Consider the following 18487-nt stretch of genomic DNA (forward strand, 5'->3'; position numbering starts at 1 on the left):
AAATGCTTTCTCGCTATTATTATGATGTTACTGTCTGATCATATAATTAACACTTCCCGTGCCCCGTCTCATACTTGTTGATGCGTTGATCCGGGGCGATGGCCAGCGGACAGTATCTTACTTTGCCATGGTTCATTCTTCATTTGTTTTCAGTGGTTTAAACGGCAAGCATGTGGTGGCCCACTCCTGCCCCATGTGATGAAGTTGGCTAAAGTGATCTCATCCCTGAGCATTACCACCTAGGTTAATCCTGCCAGGATAAGTTTCTCTGGATGGCATCGTCCAGTGAGATCGCAGAGTTACATTGCGGCCGGCCCACCACTGAGACTGCATGTCTGATTTCCAGGCAAGGATTGCCAAACACCTTGCTTGCTTACATACAAATATGACCTACATGGGGTTTATGTCTAAAACTCACTCAAAAGGGTGTGCGCTGTCCATGACGTGGCAGTCGCCTGCGACGGGGAATGTAAACTCTGCAGGGCATCCTGCCTTTTCTCTTGGCCTTTTGTGCTCCAGCCAATGCAGATTTTCTAGAGCCAATGCAGAGGCAATTACAGATACAAGCTTACATGACAGTCCGGTCTACACAAATTCCCTACTTATGGTACATCGAGATGTTTCTTTTCTTTATTACCATCAGTGATGGCAGGAGGTTTCCTTCTCTGCCTCCACGCCCCCCCTTCCATCCACTCCTTCACGCTATCCCTCCCCATTCTCTCGCATATCATTGACAGCAGATCGTGACCAATAGGCCTTCGCGTTGAGTGTTCTTGTAGCCACGCAGATACTACAATATTACAACGTAGTTGAGAGCTGGTGGGCTGACACTACTCAACTATACTCGTCCAAGGACGTCTGCTCCGAGGAGCCGCAATTAACAGTCTCCAGTGGACACTTGTCAGCTCTAAAAGCCTCCTAGTGGCCCAGTGGGTGAATCGCGTGGGACCCTCCGCTTGCGACGACCGTCGTACTTGAGCGGTTACAGCTTTCCGCAGTGTAAGCTGAGACGGCGCTCGTTCGGAACTCACGATGAAAAGCGTGAACGCTTCTCTCTCGGTCCACTACTTGATGGGAAAGGCAGCGGACTCGCAACCAAACAGGGCGACAATGCGGGAGTCGTCTTTCTCCGGGATGAAGGTCTATCGGGACTTCACGTCAATCGCTCAGGTGCTGCTTCTCGCTACTGCCTTTACAGGTAAAGCAAGTTATTGTTGCTGTCACAACATGCAGGGCTCCTGGGTGGGGAGGCAGCAACTTGTGGGTGAAATGGGTGGAGGTGTATGTACCACCATGTTCCTTGTTAATATTCCTTGAACGAGCACTGCTGGAGGAGAAGTGCCTTCAAGCAGGATCTCGATCTCAAACTGTACAGGGTTGAGGGTGAATGGGAAATGTGCTAATCTGATTCTCCACCCAACCATCCACCCCTACCTTGAGTGTAAATCGAATGAGTGCTCCAGACCCTGTTCAACAGGAATGCCTCATTTCAAATAAAACAAATGGGAGCATTACAGATATCATCAATTCGACTTATTTTGCACAAGCTTCCTGTACAAAACGAGGTAGAGAAGGATAACGGAAAGTGTGACCTTTATCAATATGAATGTTTGGGCCCAAACGTCACACACATACAGGCAGGCGAAGCTGTATAATGACAACCGTGCATTTGAAAACACATTAAATTGGGAGAAACAACCTTTCTTCCAGTTAATTGTTGATTTATAGGGAGTCTTCTGCAAAGAAAGGTCACAAGATGTTTTTCAGTCTCTGCGATTAAATAACAACAACTTGAATTTTCAATGTCCTGAAGGTGGAATTTTTCAAAAAGCCGCATCGGTCATCGATGATTTTTGGCAATGCCACAGGAATCTGTATTCATATAGTGTAGTGGTCATTTAAAAAGTTCTGCAAAGAAGATGGATTCGGCCAAAGATCCCCAAATTCTTTCAATCCTGGCATCGTAGGCAACAAGAAGTTGCCATCACCAAGTATGTGCAATTTCCTGAAATCGTAACTAATTTTTTCTGAATATCGTTCAACCTCTCAAATGATGAATGTGGTATGCAAGCTTCACCAGTCAAAGGAAATCCAGGAATGCAAAAGTAAACATTTGGTATAAGTTACACATAAATTGACAAACATTCCTGAGATGACTCCAGTTCAGCTCCAGCAAGCAAATTCCTTTAGCCTTGAGATATTAAAAAAGAAAATTTTTGCTCAGAATGAAATGCATAAACATTTGATCACATCAGACAACATGTAAGACACAAAGGGATCCTTTCACTTCAAGACCATGTAGGCCCTGTGCAGACATTCTTGGAGCTTGAGGAGCAGGGAGAATCTTTGTTGTGAGGGTCTCACCAGGGGTTCTGACTAAACTTGATGCAATAATTCTGGCCAAGCTCAGTCAGAACCCTTGCAGCAGTGGCTGTTGTGGCACATGGGCTTACGGTCAACATTGCAGTTAAGAATTGCTCGTGAATATATACTGTCACCGATCTTGTGGTGGATAGATTGGAATAGTTAATTCATCGTATGTGTGAGCGTAAGTGTGGTGCAGTTCCCACATGTGATAAAACGTGTTGGGCACCTGTTTAAAAGATCTAGCACCCACACCCCTGCCCAAGTGTCTGTATCTCAGCCGCACATCTTCCCCCATCCCTACAGTTTTGGACCTTCCCTGTTATATCTATCTTTCGGCGCAATTTCCGCAACGTAATAGAAAATGCATGGGCATGCTCCACGCACGATTGTGGCCTTTGGCTGGAATTTCATAGGCACCACAAGCAGAGATCGCAGGGTCAGCGCAAGGCCGTGAGACGGGCCATTGCATGCATGGAAGGGATCCCTATGACCGACCAGGCAGAGGCACGAGCTGAGAGCGATTATGGGGAGATGGACCACATGTACTAGTGCGGCACAGGTTTTCTTTTTCTCGTCAATCCCCCTTCTGAGTCCTGTGTTCCCTCTGAATTGATGGAATAAGGTATATGTGTTAAGGCTGTCATGGTTCCTGGATGCGTTGGGTATAATTTATTATTGCATGTAAGAGCCGCTGCATGCGTGTTCTCCCACCCCACCCCTTTATTACTTTTCTCCCTGTGTATAAATCCCCTATTTTTTATGAAACCTTGTGTTGTCATCGGAAGCATGCTCCACAACGCTTAGTAAATTGGTTTATTAATCCATGGACTGGCAAATTGGTAGAGTTGTTGCTGCTGTCTCACTATTTGCCCTTACCTATTAGGTCCCCTTGATGCTTTCTTTCCAATTGGTGACATTATTGGGACGTGGTATTTGTTACACTCACAATTGATTGGCTCTGGGATTTAGGGGCGTATAACGATCCTGATCCTTGTTTCAATTCCACCTGGTGTTCTGGAGTCAAATTGCAGCAGATTTGAGCTGGTTCTTCTGGGAGAAGAAAGAATGTAACATAAGACGGATGTTGGAAAAAAAACATGTAACGCTAGAAACATTATGGAAGGGAAGACCATATAATGCATCTAATACATATGCAACGCATATCTATTCACATGTAATATGACACATTTAGCTAAACTGATACTTAAGAAATAACTGCCATTATACTAAAAAAATCATTCTTTAACTGCTAGAACCAATAACTTGATAACCGCAACAATATATTCAGAGTATTCTTGAATTGGCACTTAAATGCTGTGACAAATGCAGTTCTGCCCTCTCGAAATACCATAATGTGGACCAGGAGTCCTCGTTTTGTATCTCTAAATGACCCAGATGTTTCATATGTGCAGGGAACCTGCTGATGGCTTGTTGCATGTGGCGAAAGGCCTTGCGATCAAGATCTGCCAGTTGCTGCTTTCTAATGGGATTAGCTTCAGCAGGGTTGGGTGCAAGCCTTGCCAGCATCCCATCCAACATCCTTTCACACGGTGCTCCTCCATGTTGTCTGTGGATGGGAAGTCCAGAAGCCTGCACGGTGATTCGATTTGCCCAGCGTTTCTTTGGGTCAATGGTGATGCTTTGCCTTGGCTTGCTGGCCCTGGATAGGTGAGTGGCCATGGTCGTCAAAATCTAAACGCTCATTGTCATCACTCTCATTGATGCTTATCAACATGCGGTGTATTTGATATTATCAATCTGGGGAGTGGATGAGGGGTGCTTGTGGGATTACACACAAGTGAGTTATTTCCTTGTGTATAACACAAGTATAACTCACTTGTGTGTAATACAACAGTCCCTTCGTTATTATTCCCTATTGGTCTTAGTCCGAAACGGGGGCTTATGGATTGGGTCTTGTCCATCCGTGTGTCTGCAACTATATCTCGGAGATGAATGGGCAGATTTTGTTCATACTTGGCAGAAAGACAATACATGATAGTATAGATATGCACATCATGTTGTTTGGCGATGCGATCAAAGATGGATGACTGGCGGCCATTTTAGTTTTTATAAAATACGATGTTGAACACGTCCTCAACCATTTCTCGGACATGCGTTTACCGATGTTGTTCAAATTTGGCACACAGATAATGAATGATTGCTTTCATATGCACCTCATTTTCTTTCGAGATCAGATACAAGGTGGCCGACTGGCGGCCATTTTGTTACTTTCGCGTGTCCACAACCATTTCTTGCTAACAGATGAAAATGTTGTCATTTCTGATTCTAATTTGATTCTACTTCTTGTACCTGCCCAGATATTACAGCATACTCAATCCACTGGAGGGGTACCTTACTTCGAGCAGAGCACGAGATCTGCTGATCTACACTTGCGTACATGCTTCTGTTGCAAGCACACCTGTCTTCACCATGGACAACACTGCTGATCTCTTTTCTGCTGCCTACTGTGGGAGTGCACACAGCTACACACAGACTGAGCTTATTTACGCCGTGGCGTATGACCTTTCGACAATCGTTTTTCCAATTACAGTGGCACTCACCTGCATGTTCCTTTTAAGGTGTGCCTTCAATGGTAACAAAAAAGAAAAGTGCACGTCTGAGCTGATCAGCTTAAGGAAGTTGCATAGCAGTCTAAGTCTTCCATTTGTGTTGGAGAATGAACAGGAGATCTATGTCATGCTTGGTGTAATACTCTTAATTTTTGTTCCCTGTTCGTTACCTTACTTCATCTCTGAAGCATGGCGTGTGTTGGCACCTGCCTATCCAGGCCTACCGGAATGTCTCAAGTTGACAGCGGCCTGGCTGCCCAAGCTAATACTCTTGGCCATCCCACTTGCTTATGCCAGTGTCAACAGCAATATTCGTCAGCATATCCTTACACCATTGGAGAATTATCGACAATGTTATAGTCGACGTAATACAGTAGATGTGACTCATGGTACCGAACTTCTGTCAAAGGAATACCTTGGTAGTCAACCACAGTTTCTTGAGACGTTTTGTTGTGGCAAACTAGAAAAGGACAAAGGTCTGGAGCGAATGACTTCACTTCTTCAGCAGGACGATAATATCGGCAACGAACAGCGGGAAATGATTGCGGCTTATAACGATACCCTCATTGTTGATCGAGAAGCCACTACCTTCGATATGTCATTGCTCCAACATCATAACGGGGAACTCCTTCCTGGTACCATTGATGAAGAACCACTATCCAATAAAGGTCTTCTTGCTTTCGGTCCTTTTGAGTTGCCACCGCAATGGCGGCTTGAGAATCAGAGCAGCAAGAAGAGGCTTTTGCCGCCCCTCGGGGACACACCAGAGGAATTGATTCAGTGTGAAGACCGCGAGGCATGCTGTAGGTGTGAAGGAGGATTAAGTAGAAGTAATAAAGTGCGAAATGCTGCTGAGCTTAACCTGTGATGACTAGCTAGTGATGTTCTTCCATAGTGCCAAATCATTCAGCTGTCTGTGTCAGTCGGTACCTATGAGATGTACATTGGATAGAATCAAAATCTCCTCAAATTGTGGGACTACATTGTCCAGGGAAAGGATTTCCTGTTCTGAAGAGTTTTGTCCTTTCAACCTGTTATTTTACCACTCCAATGGGAGATCGGCTTATTGATACGGGGTACTTGGGCAAAGGAGTGGACCCTGCAGATCGGAGTGAGTGGAATGGACAGGATTCATCGAAAGCACATTTTTAAAGGATACTCATCACCCCTTGATTGTCCTTACAAAGGGTCGGTGTTTGCTGCCGAAGCAGTTCTATTAGTAGGCTATGGTATCGATGATTCTTGCTGGTTTGCCATTGACTTCCCAGCAAGGAAGGAATTTGTAACGTGTTCTGGTGATAACTCGACTACTCTGGGAAATATAATTATAATAGGGAGTTTACATGGGACGGTGAATAGGGATGCATTAGGAGTGCTTGAATTCGGTCAGGAGCAGGCAGAGGGGATAGGAGTTGGACAGTTCCCCGCTATGTATTGAGAATATTTGAGTACAGATGCAATCTTCTGGAGAAGTATGACAATATCAAATTCGTCTGGAGTTACAGACTCTCGAAGGAATCATTTCTTTGGCTGCTGAATCTTGTGCAAGATGACATGGATCAACCTACGGTGAGCAGCAATGTGCTGAATCCCCTCCGACAATTGTCCGTGGTGCTTTGATTCTAAGCAAGTGCATCATTTCAATTGGATGTTGGAGATATGGGCGGAGTTTCACAGGCGAATCAGCTGTTTAGACGCACCCACAAATAAACGGCTGTTTATCTCCCTTCGTAAATTGCTGTTTAGACGGGCGATTAGCTGTGCGTGTACAAATATGTTTTTGTCAGCGTTTAAGCGTTAGGCGTGTTTTAGCAATACGCCTTTCGTAAATCCGGCCCTTAGTGTTTAGAAGGCTGGATGATTACCCCAATGATGAGAACAATTTTGATGTATTGTCCTGTCAATGATTCTTGTTGTGATTACTAGAGCTGTGCTGTTTTCAAATCCATCTTTAGAAAGATGAAATGCATCGTTTTCTCTAAAAATGGGAATCACTTGGCTGTTTTATTCATATCAACATTTGCAGTCATGTCGGTTTATTTATTGATAGTAATTACATCACAAGTGAACTGAAAGGTGAAGTTTGAGGAGTTGTCCTTCTGGCACGGATATGATGCGACAAACGACCGAAACTCCTTCCTACAGGTACACTTTTGTGTCACAATGTGTAAGATAATCAAAATGGATTGTGTCTAACCGACAGGCTTGTTGGAACGCCATTGTGGCCTTCCGGTCAATTCGTCGATCGCAGGACCGAAGGAGTCTTATTTTTCATTGCATGCATTGTAGTCTCAGCACAGCTTGGTGTTGGGTGCAGTCACTACCCTGACTCTTGATGACCATGTGTAGTGCAGTGCATTTTTTGGGGAACACTACAACATGCTAGGTGTAAACAATGATGAACTGATAACTCATATTCTGAGAGCTTCAGCTTGAGATAGAAACGAATTCATGTCCTTTAAAACTGAGGCTGACACCGACAATGTACTTGTATTACATGTATGACATAAAAGATTTAACAAGCACAGGCCTACTTTCACTTTGGGGGTTTGAAGGATGTGGCTCAGATTGCCTTTTCCTTCGGTGGCATCAGAGAGTAACATCCCAAGTTGTCCTTAGGGCATTACAAGTGAACCACCAAATGAGGTGGAGAGATGGTTCCTAATGAATGAGACAAATGTGTTTTAAAATCAATAAAACGATGCAAACATGATCATGCTTCCCACAGTATCTTGTTCTCCTGAAATTTAGAATCGGAAAACTTTATACCATCACCTTCAGTTAAATTTCAACGCACATTTTCTCAGGTACTAGACCTGTGTCGACGAGGCCACGACTGCACCTATCTTTAGAGAGTCTGGTGTACCTTACTCTGTGGAGCGGTGGTGCTGCCGAAGCAGTTTCTTGGCAATCATGCTGGGTGGTTTGCCGTTTCTCTTCAATCACTAGTTAGGGCAGGAATATGGAATTTGTTCAGGATAACGACAGCTCGCCTACTCTTCACGAAAGACACCGTGAGATCTTTAACGTCCACCAACTAATGCTGGCAGACAGGATGCCAATTTAATGTCCATCGGAGAGACAGCAACCAACATTGATGAATCGCCCTGCTTGAAACACCAGGATGACAGTTTATAGCTAGGTCAAGTAACCCAGGCTAGACAGCTTAGAGGTGAGTGTGCGTACTTCTCGGACACCCTGCGAGTCCTCTTTAGGGAGTAATGCCATCAAATAACTAGATCGACACTCGATAGAGTGCATGCTTCAGGAACATTTGTTTTTCAATATTTTACTAACTTACATGATCCGTGCAACTGGAGCCATACCATCAACCAGGAGAGAGGATAAAGTCTGTGCCATCCTTAAGCCAGGGAAACCTACTGCAGACCCATCTAGCTATCGGCCCATATCTCTGCTATGTATGTACCACATTCAAGTTGTTTGAGCCTGTCCTGGCCAAGCTCTCTCCACTGGTAGAGCCCAACCTTCCCAAGGAACGAGCTGGCTTCAGTCCTGGTTAGGAGCTGTGTTTATTAAGGACACTTACCACCCATGGTTTCAACATTTAATTAGAACCCTTAAGACCCTTATTGACCCCCTAAATATACCCTTATATATTAGGCCTTGAGCCTTGATCTTGGACATTTATTATGATTCGTTCTCCGTCCCAGTCTCCAGGCATGATTATTCCCTCCATAATTGACGGTCGACGTTGTTGCTTCCTCTTTGAAAACCTTGTTCTGATATCTCTCAGAAACTGCAGTTTAGACTGTCTGACTTGTCTAGTCTTGAAGCAATGGGTGCATAGACAAGGCCGAGAACACCAATGGCCACTCCTCAAATCCTTACTTATTTACTGAAGTACCTGATTACGATAACTACAACGGAACCATTATTGATTACAAGACCTTGATACTTCATTTGACAGACATTCACTGAGGGTGTTTGGATGTATGTATAATATTACTTCTCTACCCTGATTAGTTAGGAATCTTTGATGTATCGGAAACGAGGGTGGTTGTGATTATTTATGAAAAATCAATGTGTTTCAGTCATGGTAATTATTTTAATAAAGCAATGGCAACCTTAGGATTTTTAATTTTTAAAGTGTGTTGTCCAGTCTTTAGGATCACCAAGTAAAATAGCCCATGCAAATGTGTTAAATGCAGCCATAAGCCTAGTTCACATGTTAAATGTAGCCATACACCTAGATCACATGTTAAATTTAGCCATAAGCCTAGATCACATGTTAAATGTAACCATACGCCTAGATTACATGTTAAATGGAGCCATAAGCCCAGATCACATGTTAAATGTGGCCATAAGCCTAGATCACATGTTAAATGTATCCATAAGCCCATATCACGTTAAATGTAGCCATAAGCCTAGATTACATGTTAAATGTGGCCATAAGCCTAGATCACATGTTAAATGTATCCATAAGCCCATATCACGTTAAATGTATCCATAAGCCCATATCACATGTTAAATGTAACCATACGCCTAGATTACATGTTAAATGTAGCCATAAGCCCAGATCACATGTTAAATTTAGCCATCAGGCCAGATCACATGTTAAAAGTATAGTCATGTTAGTGGAACAATCACAACATTGCAATCCTAATCTTGAAATTAGTGGGCATATTGACAGTTTAACTTTTTAGATTTTCTTTAGCTTCTATTTTACACGAGGACAGTAAAGTAAAATAAACTATGACATCACGAAGCAGTAAAGTAAAATAAACTATGACATCACTAACCCGTAAAGTAAAATAAACTATGACATCACTAACCCGTAAAGTAAAATAAACTATGACATCACTAACCCGTAAAGTAAAATAAACTATGACATCACTAACCCGTAAAGTAAAATAAACTATGACAGGAGTAACCCGTAGACGAAAATAAACTATGACATCACTAACCCGTAAACTAAAATAAACGATGACATCATTAACCCGTAAAGTAAAATAAACTATGACATCACTAACCCGTAAAGTAAAATAAACTATGACAGGAGTAACCCGTAGACGAAAATAAACTATGACATCACTAACCCGTAAACTAAAATAAACGATGACATCATTAACCCGTAAAGTAAAATAAACTATGACATCACTAACCCGTAAAGTAAAATAAACTATGACAGGAGTAACCCGTAGACGAAAAGAAACTATGACATCACTAACCCGTAAACTAAAATAAACGATGACATCATTAACCCGTAAAGTAAAATAAACTATGACATCACTAACCCGTAAAGTAAAATAAACGATGACATCATTAACCCGTAAAGTAAAATAAACTATGACATCACTAACCCGTAAAGTAAAATAAACGATGACATCATTAACCCGTAAAGTAAAATAAACTATGACATCACTAACAGTAACCCGTAAAGTAAAATAAACTGACAGGAGCAACCCGTAAACTAAAATAAACTATGACATCACTAACCCGTAAACTAAAATAAACGATGACATCATTAACCCGTAAAGTAAAATAAACTATGACATCACTAACAGTAACCCGTAAAGTAAAATAAACTATGACAGGAGCAACCCGTAAACTAAAATAAACTATGACATCACTAACCCGTAAAGTAAAATAAACGATGACATCATTAACCCGTAAAGTAAAATAAACTATGACATCACTAACCCGTAAAGTAAAATAAACGATGACATCATTAACCCGTAAAGTAAAATAAACTATGACATCACTAACAGTAACCCGTAAAGTAAAATAAACTGACAGGAGCAACCCGTAAACTAAAATAAACTATGACATCACTAACCCGTAAACTAAAATAAACGATGACATCATTAACCCGTAAAGTAAAATAAACTATGACATCACTAACCCGTAAAGTAAAATAAACTATGACAGGAGTAACCCATCGACGAAAATAAACTATGACATCATTAACCCGTAAAGTAAAATAAACTATGACATCACTAACCCGTAAAGTAAAATAAACGATGACATCATTAACCCGTAAAGTAAAATAAACTATGACATCACTAACCCGTAAAGTAAAATAAACGATGACATCATTAACCCGTAAAGTAAAATAAACTATGACATCACTAACAGTAACCCGTAAAGTAAAATAAACTATGACATCACTAACCCGTAAAGTAAAATAAACGATGACATCATTAACCCGTAAAGTAAAATAAACTATGACATCACTAACAGTAACCCGTAAAGTAAAATAAACTGACAGGAGCAACCCGTAGACGAAAATAAACTATGACATCACTAACCCGTAAACTAAAATAAACGATGACATCATTAACCCGTAAACTAAAATAAACTATGACATCACTAACCCGTAAACTAAAATAAACGATGACATCACTAACCCGTAAACTAAAATAAACGATGACATCATTAACCCGATATGAAATGTGCTGAACAAACGTACCGGTATCGCGGTATGTATAATCCGAGTTTGGCTCCCACAGGTTTCCTCTAGTACTCCATAATGCAGCGCCCTCTGCCGCCGCCACACAATAAGGCTCTGGGTAATTGGATCCAAGATTCCTAGTGGAAAGATGACTATTACGCGCAAAATAAAAATAAGGAATACAAAGTAAAACGTGAGGAGGAAGAGAGATTTTAAAAGAAGATCGATATATAAATAAAAAAATGAACCGACGCTGGGCCAAAGGCGCGACAGCTGTTACCATGGTTACCCATTAAACGGCTCTGTACGCCATTTAAACGATAAAAACACAACGCTACGGAACAAAAACATGTCCTGCGCCGTGTAAAGCCTCGTTTCACCTGCCGAGACAACCGAGCAGGATCTGTTTCCAGGTGAGATGTAGCTGGGCCTAGGTTATCTAATAGTTGCTTCTTCTTCTTCATGACAGGGCGATCCTTGCTTGTGTTGTGGATTTTGATTTATTGAGGCAGAAAACCTGGGGAGGGATGAGTCGCAGACTATCCTCGGATATGGTCAACATGGCCTATGGGGTATGGAACAGGTATTTATCTTATCTCTGGGAACGACACAGGTATTTACCTTATATCGGGAATGGCACAGGTATTTTCTTTATCTTGGGGAATATGGCACAGGCATTTGCCTTATCTAGGGGTGAAATGAAACTATATTTCACAATGTTATAGCCCTATATTTCACAATGTTATAGCACTATATTTCACAATGTTATAGCCCTATATTTCACAATGTTATCGCACTATATTTCACAATGTTATAGCCCTATATTTCACAATGTTATCGCACTATATTTCACAATGTTATGGCACTATATTTCACAATATTATAGCACTATATTTCACAATGTTATAGCCCTATACTTCACAATGTTATAGCACTATATTTCACAATGTTATAGCCCTATATTTCACAATGTTATCGCACTATATTTCACAATGTTATTGCACTATATTTCACAATGTTATAGCCCTATATTTCACAATTATATAGCACTATATTTCACAATGTTATAGCACTATATCTCACAATGTTATGGCACGATATTTCACAATGTTATAGCACTATATTTCACAATGTTATAGCACTATATTTCACAATGTTATAGCACTATATTTCACAATGTTATAGCACTATATTTCACAATGTTATAGCACTATATTTCACAATGTTATAGCACTATATTTCACAATGTTATAGCACTATATCTCACAATGTTATAGCGCTATATTTCACAATGTTATAGCACTATATCTCACAATGTTATCGCACTATATTTCACAATGTTATAGCACTATATTTCACAATGTTATAGCACTATATCTCAATGTTATAGCACTATATCTCACAATGTTGTAACACTATATTTCACAATGTTATAGCACTATATGTCACAATATTATCGCACTATATTTCACAATGTTATAGCACTATATTTCACAATGTTATGGCACTATATTTCACAATGTTATAGCACTATATCTCACAATGTTATAGTACTATATTTCACAATGTTATAGGACTATATTTCACAATGTTATAGCACTATATCTCACAATGGTATAGCACTATATTTCACAATATTATCGCACTATATTTCACAATGTTATAGCACTATATTTCACAATGTTATCGCACTATATTTCACAATGTTATAGCACTATATTTCACAATGTTATTGCACTATATCTCACAATGTTATAACACTATATCTCACAATGTTATAGCACTATATTTCACAATGTTATATCACTCTATCTCACAATGTTATAGTGCTATATTTCACAATGTTATAGCACTATATTTCACAATATTATCGCACTATATTTCACAATGTTATAGCACTATATTTCACAATGTTATAGCACTATATTTCACAATGTTATAGCACTATATTTCACAATGTTATAGCACTATATTTCACAATGTTATAGCACTATATTTCACAATGTTATAGCACTATATCTCACAATGTTATAGCGCTATATTTCACAATGTTATAGCACTATATTTCACAATATTATCGCACTATATTTCACAATGTTATCGCAGTATATTTCACAATGTTATAGCCCTATATTTCACAATGTTATAGCACTATATTTCACAATGTTATAGCACTATATTTCAAAATGTTATAGCACTATATTTCACAATGTTATAGCACTATATTTCACAATGGTATGGCACTATATTTCACAATGTTATAGCACTATATCTCACAATGTTATAGTGCTATATTTCACAATGTTATAGCACTATATTTCACAATGTTATAGCACTATATTTCACAATGTTATAGCACTATATTTCACAATGTTATAGCACTATATCTCACAATGTTATAGCACTATATTTCACAATGGTATAGCACTATATTTCACAATGTTATAGCACTGTATCTCACAATGTTATACCGCTATATTTCACAATATTTGTTATAGCACTATATTTGCAATGTTATCGCACAATGTTATAGCACTATATCTCACAATATTATAGCACTATATTTTACAATGTTATAGCAATATATTTCAAAATGTTATAGCACTATATTTCACAATGTTATAGCACTATATTTCACAATGGTATGGCACTATATTTCACAATGTTATAGCACTATATCTCACAATGGTATGGCACTATATTTCACAATGTTATAGCACTATATTTCACAATGTTATAGCACTATATCTCACAATGTTATCGCACTATATTTCACAATGGTATAGCACTATATTTCACAATGTTATAGCACTATATCTCACGATGTTATAGCACTATATTTCACAATGGTATGGCACTATATTTCACAATGTTATAGCACTATATCTCACAATGGTATGGCACTATATTTCACAATGTTATAGCACTATATTTCACAATGTTATAGCACTATATCTCACAATGTTATAGCACTATATTTCACAATGGTATAGCACTATATTTCACAATGTTATAGCACTATATTTCACAATGTTATAGCACTATATCTCACAATGTTATAGCACTATATTTCACAATGGTATAGCACTATATTTCACAATGTTGTAGCACTGTATCTCACGATGTTATACCGCTATATTTCACAATGTTATAGCACTATATTTCACGATGTTATACCGCTATATTTCACAATGTTATAGCACTATATTTCACAATGTTATAGCACTATATTTCACAATGTTATAGCACTATATTTCACAATGTTATCCCACTATATTTCACAATGTTATAGCACTATATTTCACAATGTTATAGCACTATATTTCACAATGTTATAGCACTATATTTCACAATGTTATAGCACTATATCTCACAATATTATAGCACTATATTTCACAATGTTATAGCACTATATTTCAAAATGTTATAGCACTATATTTCACAATGTTATAGCACTATATTTCACAATGTTATAGCACTATATTTCACAATGTTATCGCACTATATTTCACAATGTTATCGCACTATATTTCACAATGTTATAGCACTATATTTCACAATGTTACAGCACTATATTTCACAATGTTATAGCACTATATTTCACAATGTTACAGCACTATATTTCACAATGTTATCGCACTATATTTCACAATGTTACAGCACTATATTTCACAATGTTACAGCACTATATTTCACAATGTTATCGCACTATATTTCACAATGTTACAGCACTATATTTCACAATGTGATAGCACTATATTTCACAATGTTATCGCACTATATTTAACAATGTTATCGCACTATATTTAACAATGTTATGGCACTATATTTCACAAATTTATACAACTATTTGTGTTCAATTCTACTTCAGCTTCCTTCGGCTTGGCTTCTGTCTGCTCAATTCCTTGTTATTCTAAATATAGTTTTCTTGTTTTCCAATATCCTCTTTCCTTCTGTCTCTTTTTACTTTTCATATTTACCCTGCGCTGGCCAAGCGAAAATCAGAGTTATGCATTCGGTGCCATACGTGTGGCGTACGTGTGTGCATGTCTGCATTTAAAAAATTCATTTTCCCGGCAACCGTTGTTCCGATTGACACATTTTACCATGGGAGCCCCACCGCCTGTATAATTTTTTTTATTCATAATTATGATGTCATCGGTTGCGTGGTATGGATGCCAATTTGGAAAGACGTTACACCTCTATATCTCCCAAACGGCTCAATGGAAAATGTTGAAACAAGGTTCATCGTGAAGTACTCCCAATGGGGAACAAGATATGTTAATGATCATGTCATCGGTGCCTTCATTATGACGTCATAATTCGACAAGTACAACGCTTTATCTGATTAGTATGAAAAAATATTTTTCCTCTGCAACTGTTAGTCCGATGGACACGAAATTTTGACCAAAGGAGCGACTCCTCCTGTAGAATTTTGAAATGATAATTAGGACGTCATAGGTCACGTGGTACAGGCGCCATCTTGGACAAACCGAAAAACGTTGCACCACTATATCTCCAAAACTGCTTCACCATGGAAAAAATTGAAATGTGGCTCATTGTAAAGAACTCCATATGAAAAATCGGTGTTGTTAATGATGTCATTGGTGCCTGAATTATGACATCATATTTCGACAAGAACACCGCTTAGTCTGATCAGTTTGAAATGTATTGAGTGTGATCTATGCAACAATTATATTAGAGGATATATATTTATGATGTAATCTCTCACGTGATCTGGCAGCCATATTGGATAAAAGAAAAAAAAACCTTCAAAAACAGAAGAGTTGGTTCACACCAAGTTGACTGCGCAAGGTAAGTTTTCTATGAACACCATGTACTTATATATATATATATATATATTTTAATCACAATACATTGTCATTGGGCCCTGAAATCTTACAAGCCATGCTTTTTTTCGGGTTCCTCCACTGTTTTCTTGCTTGATGTGTTTCTCGCATTAGTTTGATTGACTTAAGTGTGGAAAAAAAAAACAACTAAATTGAACTGATAAAAAAAAGTGAAACTATATTTCATAATATTCTTGGAAATCAAACCTGAAGCATTTCTTTGTGTTCTGCCATTAAAGGTCGAAATGGACATTATCCGAGGGAGCTTAGATAGTATTTCACGACCTGCATCTGCACCCCAACACCTTGGGGGTCGAAGCAATGTTTCCTACTTGTGGCTGGGAACTTTGGAAGTGCTGAGCCCGGAACTGACGACCAACTGGGTGAGACTTATTGGGACTCGCATAAGTCGTCAGACTCTCATTGTCACTCCACCTGAAGTGTTTCACGATTTTCTTGGCTGGTCTAATGCATATAATGATAAACATGCTTGAAGCAAAATTGGGGTGAAAAACCAATACGTTTGTCCTTTTTATGACTTATTTATCATAAATAAATAGTTCTACGTTTCATAAGAGGCGCAGTCATGAAAGCAATGAAGTAAAAGACTTGCTGAGCCTCAAGGAATTCCTTTTAAACTAAGATAAAAGATTAATTATTGTTACACCTTGCATCGAAAGAAGGATGTTTTGAATGGTCATCTTCCTGGAATGTGTTCTTAATTCCATCACATTGTAAAGTCCTTCTCTTGTCCTTAAATTAAGGTCATGTAACTCCAACTCTCTGCTGAAATGGTCAGACTCAGGTCGACAAAAGCTCTGTTGGGTTACTTGGTTTCATGTTTTGGAGAGGGATCTTTCTTGGATTGCTTTCCAAGTTGGCCTTTCTTCAAAATTTACACATTGGTGCTTTTGAGTCAAACCATTAATTAATTAGCTCACCTGGAACGAAGTTCAGGGGAACTTATGCGATGGCGCGTCGTCCGTCCGTCCGTCCGTCCGTCCGTAAACACTTGAAACTTCTTCCCCGAAACCGCTGATGGGGTTGCGACCAAATTAGGCACAAATGAAATTTGTTGTTTGACTAAAGTTTGTTCACGGCATTAAATAAATCGGAGTCTAAGGGGGTTTACCAGGGTCAAAGTGCATCCAGGTTTAACCCCCCAAAATAGGAATATGCTTTTTTCTCTGAAACTACAAACGTTATTTCGATGAAACTTCACCACAACCTCAATCACCCATGATGTACCAAAGTTTGCTCACGGCAATTTAAACAATCGGGCCCTGAGGGGGTGTAGGGGGGTGGGAGGGGGTTGTCCCCCAAAATAGGTATTTGCTTTTTTCCTCAGAATATACACACGCAATTCTGATAAAACTTGACCACAACCTTAATCACCCGTGTTGTACCAAAGTTTGTTCACAACATTTAAAAAATCGGGCCGTGAGGGGTCTACTAGGGGATTGCCCCCCAAAATAGGTATTTCCTCTTTTCTCTGAAACTACATACACAATTTCGATGAAACTTCACCACAACCTCAATCACCCATGATGTACCAATGTTTGTTCAAGGCATTAGAAAAATTGTGTTCTGTGGAGGCATGGGGTTGGGGGAGAGGGTTGGGGGTAGCCCCCCAAAATAGGTACTTTTTTGTTTGTTTGTTTAAAGCCGTATGATTATGTTAGTATGATTCTACATGCTGCCCTGTCTTCTAGCAACCATTGAAATTGGTTTAAAATACCTTTAGTCAGTGCAGTATACTGCTTATTCTACCAGGTGAGCACCAGGGATATTGCCCCTATTTTTACTGTTTATAAGACATTCATCCTCAGTGGAGTAGAACACACTTGTTTACCTTGGATTAGAGATCATGCTGCTCATGATTTGGCTGCGATAGCAAAATGACCCAATTATGAATTTATTTTATAAAAGCAATCTACAAGCGGGCTTTGTTCGAGACATGACGGATGGAGTTGTTTGATCCACAAGCAGCTTTTGCTTCAACAGTGGTGTTTTTTTTGGCTTGTGTAATGGGCATTTTTGCATCTGGAACTCGAGTTCACTCACAGGGAAATGAACATATCGCTCTTGAATTGTCAACTAAAACCCATCTGCTTCACTGATGTTCATCGAGTGGCTAATTGTAGGAAGATGGTTGTGGTCGTCAGAGCACAATCATCAAAATCCCAGGACATGGCTGCAGGCGTTCCTTATGGCTTTGTTCTTGGCCCAACCATCTTCAGTTGTTTCATTCATGACCCCTTAACCACTAAGATCCAGTGTCGGATTGT

The 18487-nt window shown here is 39.4% G+C and overlaps 2 protein-coding genes across 2 annotated transcripts in view; both read left to right on the top strand.

The window, feature by feature from the left end:
* Positions 1-724: 724 nt before the first annotated feature.
* GPR176 (G protein-coupled receptor 176) lies at positions 725-7650 on the top strand. Its single transcript, XM_068131032.2, has 3 exons — positions 725-1198; positions 3780-4035; positions 4686-7650. The coding sequence occupies exons 1-3, from the start codon at positions 1033-1035 to the stop codon at positions 5803-5805; spliced, it is 1542 nt and encodes a 513-aa protein (XP_067987133.1). The 5' UTR covers positions 725-1032; the 3' UTR covers positions 5806-7650.
* A 4017-nt stretch (positions 7651-11667) lies between these two features.
* The window catches only part of FSIP1 (fibrous sheath interacting protein 1), a 94897-nt gene continuing 88077 nt past the window's right edge, over positions 11668-18487 (top strand). Inside the window, exons 1-2 of the mRNA XM_078787132.1 lie at positions 11668-11762; positions 16439-16582. Of these exons, the coding sequence (XP_078643258.1) occupies positions 16445-16582 (138 nt within the window). The 5' untranslated portion in view covers positions 11668-11762; positions 16439-16444. The remainder of the gene's footprint in view (positions 11763-16438; positions 16583-18487) is intronic.

This window comes from Myxine glutinosa, chromosome 11 (genome assembly GCF_964187855.1).
Source record: "Myxine glutinosa chromosome 11, kmMyxGlut1.1, whole genome shotgun sequence".
NCBI lineage: Eukaryota > Metazoa > Chordata > Myxini > Myxiniformes > Myxinidae > Myxine > Myxine glutinosa.

Excerpts from the sequence above, each read along its gene's own strand:
- GPR176 (XM_068131032.2), top strand. The coding sequence starts at position 1,033 with ATGAAAAGCGTGAACGCTTCTCTCTCGGTCCACTACTTGATGGGAAAG. Across the intron at positions 1,199-3,779 it reads TCTCGCTACTGCCTTTACAG|GGAACCTGCTGATGGCTTGT; the intron begins GTAAAGCAAGTT and ends TCATATGTGCAG. Across the intron at positions 4,036-4,685 it reads GGCTTGCTGGCCCTGGATAG|ATATTACAGCATACTCAATC; the intron begins GTGAGTGGCCAT and ends GTACCTGCCCAG.